We start from the raw sequence: 11078 nt of genomic DNA, 5'->3' as shown, positions 1-11078 counted from the left end.
AGAGCTGTTCTTGGAAAAGAGCCGTTTCTGTCAAGAGCTCTCTCAGCCCCGCCTACCTCTCAGGGTGTCTGTTGTGGGGAGGGGGAGGGGAAAGGAGTTTGTAAGCCACTCTGAGACACCTTTGGGTAGTGAAGGGCGGGGTATACATCCCATCTGTTCTTCTAATATATATAAAGTGCTCTGCAAGGGTATCTTCAGTATCCTTTGGTAATGCTTTTGGCTTGAATAAAGACAAGGACGTGTTTGACTTCAAGCTGTTTGCCAAGTTGGACGCCTTCTATTTGAATGTTTGTGACGAGAAGAGCAATATTGCTGAAATAAAAATTCAAGGTAATGGGAAATGTGTGTGTGTGTGTGTGTGTGTGTTGGCTTAGTTATACCTGGTTATAGGACCCTGATGACTTGTTAGCAGTTTGGGGGGAATTATTAAAATATTTGCATTGACCAGCTCTTCTTTTTCAGGTCTTGACTCATCTCTATTTCTTCAGTCCAGCCAAACTACCCTGTTTGCGCGGCTGAAAGATATAATTGTTACAGATGTTGATTCAAGGACAATTCATAAAAAGGTATGTGAAGTGCTGAGTTTGAATGTATTGTGTGGATGGTAATTCATAGAACAGTGTTGCTTGTGACAAAAGTGACACAGTGACACAAAACTATTCATGGTTATGAAAACCAAGGCTGACTGTGCAGAGCTCGGAGAGGACCTTCGCGAACTGGGTGAGTCAGTGTCAATGTGGCAGATGAAGGTCAGTGTTGGTAAATATAAGGTGATGCACATAGGGACAAAAAAAATCCCGACTTCCAGTATAGGCTGACGGGGTCTGAACTTGCTGAGGCTAAGAGGGAAAAAGATCTTGGGGTCGCAGTGGGTAGCTCCGTGGAAGTGCCAGCCCCGTGTGCTGCAGCGGTGAAAAAGGCAAACTGTATGTTAGGGATTATTAGGGAAGGGACTGAGACTAAAATGGCTGATATTGTAATGCTCCTGGAAAGATCTATGGTGTCTCCTCATTTGGAATACTGGGTACAGTTCTGGTCGCCGTCTCTAGGAAAGGTGCAGAGGAGGGCAACCCAGATGACGAGAGGATTGGAGCACCTTCCCCTTTGAGGAAAGGCTGAAGAGCCTGGAAATTTTCAGTTTAGAAAAGGGGGGGGGCATGATAGAAGTTTCTAAAATTATGCATGGGGTGGAGAGAGTTGACGAAGAGAATTTTTTCTCCCTTTTCCAAAAGACTGGAACCCGAGGGCATCCAATGAAGCTGATGGGCAGTAGGTTCAGGACAGACAAAAGGAAATACTACTTAACACAGAGAGTGATTCAAATGTGGAATTCTCTGCCAGAGGATGTCATGATGGCCACAGGAATAAACAGCTTTAGAAGGGGATTAGATAGATTCACGGAGGATAAGTCTTATCAATGGATACTAGCCCTGCTGGCTGAGGGAAACCTCCACGTGCATAGGCATGAAACCTGTGAGTCCCAGAGCCAGGAGGCAACATCAGGGGAAGGCCTCAGCCTCCATGCCCTGTTGTTGGCCCTCCAGAGGAACTGGTTGACCCCTCTGGGAGATTGGATGCTGGACTAGATGGACCCTCACTGGTCTGATCCAGCAGGGCTTTTCTGAGTTTCTTATGAAGGCCTCAGCCTCTATGCCCTGTTGTTGGCCCTCCAGAGGAACTGGTTGACCCCTGTGGGAGACTGCATGCTGGACTAGATGGACCTTCACTGGTCTGATCTAGCAGGGCTGTTTTGATGTTCTTAAATAAGATGCTTGCTTCCCTCCACCCCCTCAGGCTGTTTCCATAGTTGGTGATGAAGTCTTCAGCTTCAACTTGGCACTGTACCCAAATGCTACGGAGGGAGACGCTTACACAGACATGTCCAAGGTGGATGGGACAGTGTCTCTCAAAGTGGGCTGTATTCAGATTGTGTATCTGCACAAGTTCCTTATGGCACTTCTGGTAAGTCTGACTGTGTGCCAGAGTGAAGTATTACTATGGATTTCAAGTCCGTGTTTAATCGATAACCAGCCAAAAAGTAACCATTCAGTATTTCAGTTCTGTATACTTGAATGACTGTACTCTGTTCTATTGAGAGGTTGTAATATTATGTGATTAAATAATATATATCATGTTTTCCCGAAAATAAAACACTGTCTTATATTTATTTTTTCTCAAGAAGACACACTAGGGCTTATTTTCAGGGTATGTCTTATTTTTATTAAGTATAATACAACAATCTACATTTATTCAAATACAGTTAAGTCATCTTCTTCTGGAACATCGTCATAACTCTCATCACTAGGTCTTATTATCGGGGTAGGGCTTATACCACAAATACATAGAAATCCTGCTAGGGCTTATTTTTTGGGTAGGTCTTATTTTCGGGAAAACAGGGTATATATTTTTTTTAAGAAGCAGAGGCTTGTGGAGGCTGTGGAGCTATATTCTGGCTATGTCTTAGCTGCCGGAGTCAAAAATACATAAAATGTACAATGCTTTTCTGAGCAAGGCTGAAGGAAGCATTCTTGTTCTCCACGCCCCCTTCTCCTCTCGGTTGCAGAACTTCCTGAGCAACTTCCAGGTGGCCAAAGAGGCCTTGAGCGCCGCTACCGTCCAAGCGGCGGAAAAAGCAGCCACGAGCGTGAGGGACTTGGCCCAGAGGAGCTTCCGACTCTCCATGGACATCCACCTGAAGGCTCCTGTCATCCTCATCCCGCAGTCTTCAGTGTCTCACAACGCTGTCGTCGTCGACCTGGGGCTGATCAGGGTCCAGAACAAGTTCAGCTTGGTTTCGGCCGAGGGCTGTTTGCTCCCGCCGGTGATGGACAGAATGGATGTGCAGCTGACAAAGCTGAAGATGGCCAGGTGAGTTGAAACACTTTGCATCGCCAGGTTGACCATCTTTTCACGTGTTTACTACTTCGGATACAGCTAGAATGTGAGTCCATCTGTCCTGTATATTGGACAGATGAACTCCCCCTTCTAGCTGTATCTGAAGAAGTGAGCAGTGACTCATAAAAGCGCCTCCCCTGCCATGAATTTGACTTCAGGGTGCTCCCGGACTCTTGCTCTTTTCTACTGCTACAGACTAACACGGCTACCCGTCTTGATCTATCTGAAGAAGTGAGCAGTGACTCATAAAAGCGCCTCCCCTGCCATGAATTTGACTTCAGGGTGCTCCCGGACTCTTGCTCTTTTCTCCTGTTACAGGCAGGCTAACACAGCTACCCATCTTGGTCTTTCCAAACCTGGGACTGCTCGGGGATATTTATTCCAGGGTGAGTTCTCAGTTCTTTGGGAGTCTGAGATCTGTGCGTGCCTCACACCCTTGTTGCAAGGGGATGCAATTAGCCTGTACCGCATTTAATAATTTATACAGTGCTTTCAGACAGTGCTCTCCCAAAGTAGACTCTGTCCCTACTCTTTCTGGAGACAGATTTGAGCATGTAGCCTGCTCAGAAAAATGCACATTTTCTTTTTGTAGCAATAAAAGCAATATGTGAAGGCTTCTAGTGTCCTGGCCCCGCTGGTGGACCTCCTGATGGCCCCTGGTATTTTTGGCCACTGTGTGACACAGAGTGTTGGACTGGATGGGCCATTGGCCTGATCCAACATTGGCTTCTCTTATGTTCTTATAGGAACTCTCGGTCTGGGGCAAGTGATGCTCTCTGTATTCTTGGTGCTTGGGGGGGTCAACAGTGGGAGGGCTTCTAGTGTCCTGGCCCCGCTGGTGGACCTCCTGATGGCCCCTGGTATTTTTGACCACTGTGACACAGAGTGCTGGACTGGATGGGCCATTGGCCTGATCCAGCATTGGCTCCTCTTGTGTTCTTGTGTTCTTAACCTGAGGCTCCTGCTGGGTTGGAAGTTCTCTGCAGAGCGTGAGGAGTGAATGTACCTTGAACGATGTGCAGCGCAGCAGGGTGTTAGTAAGAATTACTTCTCAATGAAACTGATAGACTCAGTTTCTGCTTAATGTATTTGCTTATGTGAACTTTATTGTGCTCGGAAAAATAATTATATAATAATGGTGATCAAACAGAAGTTTAAAATGTCCTTAGTGGGCCTGAGCTGTGGAGCTATGTATGGCGATACTTTTAGGATCTCATTTTTGTTTTTGTCTAGGACTTGCTTGCAGCCAGGCTTTTCCCAGCCTGACATCCAAATCCTGCATCCGATTAACCTGAACCTTTCTGTGAACCGCAACCTGGCTGGAACATGGTATCACAAAATACCCATGATGGAAATCAAAGGATATCTAGATAAGATGAATGTAAGTGGATTTTGATTTCAGATGCATCCGCTTCTGTTACAGTAGATTTCTTTGTAGGGTCTTGAGGCTGTGATACAGAGAAGCATGTGAAAACGTTTGTATGCAGTTTTCCCCGCAGGATCCCACTGTGGTCTTTGCCCATCTGGTTTTAACCTGCTCTCCACCAAGTTTTAAATAAACGGCGTCTGTTGCTACATTGAAGGCCACTGTTCAGGGAACAGAGAGAAAGAGAAGGAGAATCTTAACTGTACATATGCCCGGGAGGATCCTGGTGTAGGCTGTGACTCCTGATCAGCTGTAACCTGATCTCTTGTTCTCCTTCTGGCTCAGAGCCAGCTGCAGCCTGCTGTTAATTACCAGCTGAGAGCTAGCAGGTAGCTCTTCATCTGAGAAATCTGAGTCATCACTCAGCACAGACTGACTTACGACACCTGGCCTTTAGCTCACTGCAGTTTGGTTTGGTGGTTAGGAGCTCAGACACTAATCTGAGAGAACTGGGTTTGATTCCCCACTCTCCCCCTTGCAGCTGCTGCTGTGACCTTGGGTCTTTCACAAATTCTCTCAGAGCTGTTCTCTCAAGAGCAGTCCTCACAGGGTGTCCGTTGTGGGGAGGGGAAGGGAAAGGAGATCGTAAGTGGCTCTGAGACTCTTGAGTGAAGGGCGGGGTATAAATCCAGTCTCCTCTTCTCTTCTTCTCTTCCATGCATATCAAATGAATCAGTGCATGTACTACTTTAGTCGAACCTCCATGCTTTTAACTGCAGCCTGTCTGGGCTTTTGACATACAAACCGTGTGAATTGCTGTTGACAGCTCTGTAGTAAGTGAGCAAATCCATGGCACATTCTGAAAAGTGTGTAACTAGGGGACAGTGAAGATGGAAGCGGCAAGTGATAACATCCTTTGCCCTTCATGGCCCAACATCGGGTGGGTCCCTGGTACGGAACTGCTCTACTGCGTCACCCGTGTCTGAACACGTCAATGCAAGCTTGAAGAAATGTAAGTGGGCCCTACGAAGTTATATGCTACTTTTTTTTTTAGATTATCCTAAGTCAAGAGGATTTGAATGTTCTGCTTAAGGTACTGACAGAAAACCTTGCTGAAGCAAACAAAAACGTAAGCGAGGTGAAACCAAGGACACCGAGTGAAGGTAAAAAAAAAAGCTATCTTTCTTCAAGCTCTACATTGTCTGTGTTCAGTTTCTCTTGTGGGCAGTTCTAAGGCTGTTCCTTCCCCTTGAAGGGCTAGGACCAGTTTTAATGGAATGGCCATGGTCCTTTAAAAAAAAAACTTTATATCCTTTTTCTTTTACTTTATATGCTTTCTTCAATCATTTTAAAACTTTTTTTAAAGGCGTGCACGCCTTTAAGCAGAATCCCCACACTGAGCCAAGAGGGTTGGAGTAGGTGACCTCTAGTATCCCTTCTAACTTTGTGTCAAGAAACTGGTCTCCTTTAAAAAGAGTTTTTCTGCCTCAGTGTTGGCTTTCTTGACTATAGAAATCATCACCCCCCACCTGCCTGCTTGTTCTCAGAACTGTTGCTTAGGCTGGCGGAAGTGATCAAACTTGCGGCAGCTGAGAACTGTCATCTAAAGTGGTTGACATCTTGCAGTGTAGAGATCTATCCCGGTAACAGCTTTCTGTTTTCCTGCACTGAGAACTTCAGCCCCACCAGAAAAAAAATTGCCCCACAAGCCACAAAATCCTGGCTACCCGCCTGAAAGCCAGGAGCTTTCTGTTCCTGCTCTTTAGGAGTATATATACTGCGAATAAATATAATATATAACTCCAAATAAATAGGGACTGCTGTGGATACCTCGCCTTTCCTTTAAACCCAGATCCATCCCAAAGATGACGTTGATGCATTGTGTATTTCCGAATGTAGTTTGTGGGAGGAAGTGTTTATTTCCAGAGGAAGGACACATATTTCTTAAACTAGACATAAAGGGGTGCATGTATGTGAATGAAGAATAGTAATGCTTCTTTTTTTCAAGAGGAGTTAACCTGTCTCTGGACTTGGCAGGCAGTTTGAAAGAATCACCGGTATCACTGGGCATTCACAAAGAGACCCCATCGGGAAGTAAATTGTTGGCCACATCGAAAGAAGCTTTGCAGGAAGATATTACCAGCGTGCTGCTTAACTTTGAAATCAAAGAGGTATGACTGCGAACAGACTCTCAGCCTAAATCTCGGGTTCCTTCTGCCTTCTGTTTGGAGGATAGGTACCATGGCTCCTCTGGGGCAGTGGGCAAGCGTGAAATCACCCTCATTTATTAGCTAGATGACGGCTGTCTTGACCAAGCTCAACAGCAAGCCAGAAGGGTTTTCTCGGACGTTCCTAAGGAGTTTAGTTGTATGCTTTATCTTCATTCTTTTCTTGAACGTTTCCCCTTGGGAAGACTTTCATGCTAATACAAACCAGAGGAGTCCAGTTTACAACACGTAGATGCCTTGGAAAAATCAAAATGTAAAGATACATGGAGTAATACAGTTGTCCATAACTAATCTGCTGCAGTGAATCCTAGCAAGCGTTTTTTACTGTAACTCACAAATCATCCCAAGTGTGTGTGTCTGTATACACTTCCTTAGGTTGTAGTACAACTAACAAAGCAGGTGGAAAAGAAGAGTGTCCCTATGCATACTTTAGCAGTGTCGCAGCTGGGAACCGAAGGCAGAATTAGAACGCATGACATGTCTGCTACAGCGTACCTAAAGAAAATCACCATGAAGTGCCTTGAATTTAAAGGTGAGTCACGCTCGGTTTACCGATTGGCGGCACGGTGTCACGGAGAGGATACGAATGATGTCTTCATGTGAGAGCATTTACCTAAGGGTTCAGGTTTCCTAAGTGTTCGATGTGTGTAACTTTTTAGAAACTGGCACTCATGTCTATTTTTCCTATTTGTGCAATTTTAGAAATTACTCTTCAAGTTCCCCCTCTCATCTTCTGCTGTGCTCTTGCCTACTTTTTCAGTTGTTCTAACTCTGTGGGTTCAGGGGTAAATGTACGGATATTTTTTAAAAAGCAAGGAGGTTACTAGGGTAGTTCCCCCCCCCCCCCCGTACTCTGAGAGACGGGAGAATCTTTATGTGTGGAGACATTCCTCTAGGCATTTGTTGAGTTAAGTGATACCCTAATTAATATAGTGCTGCAATTGTCTTTTCTCCACAGACTCCAAAGGAGATCCACTGAATATTCTTAATTCTTCTGCTGAAGCTGATGAGCATCTTCTAAAGATGGAATATATAAAGGTTCGGTGTTTTCCTTCACTAAAAACCATTGGGGGGAGGGAGGCGTCTTCAAGTCATTTTGATAGTAATAAGGCGAAGAAGAGTTGGATTTATACCCCACCCTTCACTTGGAGTCTCAGAGCACCTTACAACCTCTTTTTCTTCCTCTCCCCACCACAGACACCCTGTGTAGTAGGTGGGGCTGAAAGAGCTCTGAGAGAACTGTGACTGACCCAAGGTCACCCACCTGGCTGCATGTGCAGGAGTGGGGAATCAAACCCTGTTCTCCAGATTAGAGTCTGCTGCACTTAACCTGTACACCAAACTGGCTTGTACTCAGATATGCAGGATCAAAATGAAATAACCGATATTAAATGAAGCCTACGATTTGATTAAATTGAACATTAGCTTTCACCGTTAATAAGACTAGTGGAAGAAACTGACTTTGTTTATATATGGGTGCCTTATGTTTTTGTGGGTGGATGTTTGGCCTCTGTTGCAGACAGAATATTGGTCTTTAGTTTTTGTTATATCGTGACCAGGATGTGATCTGGTTTTCCCTGGAAAAAAACTGCAACCTGTATTCCGAATTTGCACAGAAAACCAAAATGAAACCCCAAAAAGCCTTTACCTTCTCACTCCCTCCTCTCATCCATGGAATCCCCAACCACATGTCTGGAAAAAGGACAGTTTGATGCTCTCTCGCTCTCTCTAATGGTCGCTGATTTAGCTACATGAGCTGCAGCAGTCTGAAAGATAATTTCTTTGCACAGGCTGATGAAGATGGGCCACACTTTGCAACAGTTTACAAAAGTACAAAGCAAGCGCTAGACGTAAGTAGAAACATTTATTGCAAGCTCAGTTGTTGTAACACACGGTACCTTGATGTCACTTTTGTAGCAGTTTCTGTTTCCGGGTGCATTGGCCCAAAATCAAGAGCCCCCAAAAGGCAGAAACTATGTAATACCTTCTGTTAGGACCAACTATAATTTATTTCTTTAAATAATTTATTATTGACACAAAACGGTGCAAATCGACTTCATCGGGGCATATTGCAAAACAAAAAAAAAGTAGTGGGAACAATAACAGGATATTTTTATTCAACTGCAAGATATCATGGATAATAGCAAAATCGAGGTTAACTGAATCAAACCCTTTCAGGTGGTGTATTTTTTTATTATACGTTGACTAGAGAGTCAGCATGTGCCGGAAAAGTATAACTTTTTATTAACGAGAATCTTCTGGCCCATTAAAGACTTAAGAAGCATATTGTGGCATAGGTTTTTTTACAAGCCAGTGTCTATTTCATGCATCTGGCAAAAGCTCATGACACAGTAAAACTGCTAAAGTTTAAGGTGCCGCAAGACAATTTGGGAGGTGCATTTAACGGATGATCAATTAAATGCCAATTCCTTGTAATGAAAGGACTGAAAACTCTTCCTACCTGGGACGCGCCTCTGATGTTTGTTCGTCTCCCTCTCAGGTGTCCTTTTCGTCTTTAGATCTCCTCCTGCACACGGAGGCCTTGCTTTCCATCATGAATTTCGTCACGTACAGTGTGGCGTCCAGCAGTCCTACATCCGCCGAGAAGGAAGCAGAAGCAAAGCTGCCGTCCGAGGAGCCCAAAACAGCTGCTGCCAAACCAGGTATTGCGGTGTAGGGACCCCATGTCTTCTGGTTAGGGGATAGTCTGTGTTTCGGAGAGCAGCCGTGTCGGTCTGTGGTAGAAGAGCTGGGTTCGAGTCCAGCAGCACCTTAGAGAACAACGAGATTTTCAGGGTGTGGGAGTCAGAGCTCCGTTGGTCAGATACCTTCCTCAGATGTCTACATATGAATCGTGGCAAGCCGGCGAGAACTCGTAGTGGATGCTTCCCGGCCTGCCACGGAGCAGGAAAGAAACGCCACACAGAATTCACAGCTGGGGAGGGGGAAATAGCACTCCCCTCTGAAACCGCAAAGATGAGTTACCACTGTGATGTGTGTGACACTGACTGACTCCCCTCTCTGCCTGACAGCTCCCTCTGCCGTGGTCCACGACAATGTGTGCGACTTGAAGCTCACTGCCAAGCTGAACGCCTTCAACGTTTTGGTCTGCGACCAGAAGACCGATACTGCCGATATACGAATACAAGGTAAAAGCATTCCGTCGCTTGGGATAGCATCAGTAGTGAGTCGAATACTACCGCTCCACTCAGCTGAGGAGCCTTACAGGCCCGTAGCCAGGATTTTGTGGCTTGTGGGGCAAATATTTTTTCTGGTGGGGCTGGAGTTCAAGCCGGCAGGTGGGGGGTGATGACTTCTGTAATCAAGAAAGCCAACACTCAGGCAGGAAAACGCCCTTCAAGGAGACCAGTTTCTTGACACAGAGTTAGAAGGGATCCTAGAGGTCACCTACTCCAACCCCCTTGCCCTTTTCATTCTGTGTACTGTGTGTGTCTCTCTGCGTTAATCAGGTATGGAGGCATCTGTTTCTGCCAAGACCAAGGAGACTAACATTTTTGCCCGGCTTCGGGACTTCATAGTGACAAACGTCGATCCGAAGACAGTTCATAAAAAGGTGAATATGAGAATGGGAGTTCTGAGCCGAGAGGCATCTGTACTTCAGTGGCAGTGTGAGGAAGTGCATAGAAGCAGAACTAGAAGCAGGAGCAGATGTTTGAAGTGAGGCACACCCATTTCTTTTTGCCTGGTCTTTGTGCACCAGGTAGAAAAAGATGACTTCGACTGGCTTTTGAGCAAGGGAGACCTTGACCTTTACCTTTAGAAAAAGATGTGGGGATGGATGGGGTGGGGATGGAAGGTCCAGGAAGCTTTTAGTGGCACAGGAAAAACAGGATGGGGGCAATGCTCCCTCTAAGCGGTGGAGTCTTGTGAGCGAAAATTCCACTTTGTGAGCTCCTGGCATTCAAGTTGTGAGCAAGCAATTTGGCTACAGGGAGCCCTCCTCTCTGAGCTAAGACAAAAATGTGTGAGCCGGAGGCTAAAAAACTGTGAGCCGGCTCACACTAACTCAGTTTAGAGGGAACACTGGACGGGGGAGGTGGGAAGGGGGTGAAAAGTGAGAGAGTCTAAGAGCCTTCCCCAGCCCGTCATCGAAGCAGAGAGCCCATTTTGCGCTTTAAATCTGCTCTCATGAACACGTTTTAACCAAGATGTCTTCCACTTTCGATCAGGAAAACGTCCTCTTCAGTCTTAGATTACCGTAGCTGGCTTGCTCTTGCTGAACGTTAAACTGAATAAGTTGTAGGTGGTGTCTGAGCTAAGACAAAAATGTGTGAGCCGGAGGCTAAAACCTGTGAGCCGGCTCACACTAACTCAGTTTAGAGGGAACACTGGACGGGGGAGGTGGGAAGGGAGTGAAAAGTGAGAGAGTCTAAGACGAGACGGGTGACCTGAGCCTTCTCCAGCCCGTCATCGAAGCAGAGCCCATTTTGCGCTTTAAATCTGCTCTCATGAACACGTCTTAACCAAGACGTCTTCCACTTTCGATCAGGAAAACGTCCTCTTCAGTCTTAGATTACCGTAGCTGGCTTGCTCTGGCTGAACGTTAAACTGAATAAGTTGTAGGTGGT

The 11078-nt window shown here is 45.7% G+C and overlaps 1 protein-coding gene across 1 annotated transcript in view; it reads left to right on the top strand.

Annotated features, from left to right (window-relative positions):
- The window catches only part of VPS13C (vacuolar protein sorting 13 homolog C (S. cerevisiae)), a 161286-nt gene that overhangs the window by 93285 nt on the left and 56923 nt on the right, over positions 1-11078 (top strand). Inside the window, exons 30-42 of the mRNA XM_015420051.1 lie at positions 199-330; positions 463-566; positions 1795-1962; positions 2564-2868; positions 4129-4276; positions 5316-5424; positions 6299-6432; positions 6865-7021; positions 7448-7527; positions 8280-8339; positions 8990-9152; positions 9522-9638; positions 9960-10063. Coding sequence (XP_015275537.1) covers positions 199-330; positions 463-566; positions 1795-1962; positions 2564-2868; positions 4129-4276; positions 5316-5424; positions 6299-6432; positions 6865-7021; positions 7448-7527; positions 8280-8339; positions 8990-9152; positions 9522-9638; positions 9960-10063 — 1781 coding nt within the window. The remainder of the gene's footprint in view (positions 1-198; positions 331-462; positions 567-1794; positions 1963-2563; positions 2869-4128; positions 4277-5315; positions 5425-6298; positions 6433-6864; positions 7022-7447; positions 7528-8279; positions 8340-8989; positions 9153-9521; positions 9639-9959; positions 10064-11078) is intronic.

The sequence above is a fragment of the Gekko japonicus genome, unplaced genomic scaffold (genome assembly GCF_001447785.1).
Source record: "Gekko japonicus isolate JY-2015 unplaced genomic scaffold, Gekko_japonicus_V1.1 scaffold369, whole genome shotgun sequence".
Lineage (NCBI taxonomy): Eukaryota > Metazoa > Chordata > Lepidosauria > Squamata > Gekkonidae > Gekko > Gekko japonicus.
Note: the sequence above shows the minus strand (reverse complement) of the source record. Positions and strands in the feature narration are given on the sequence as shown.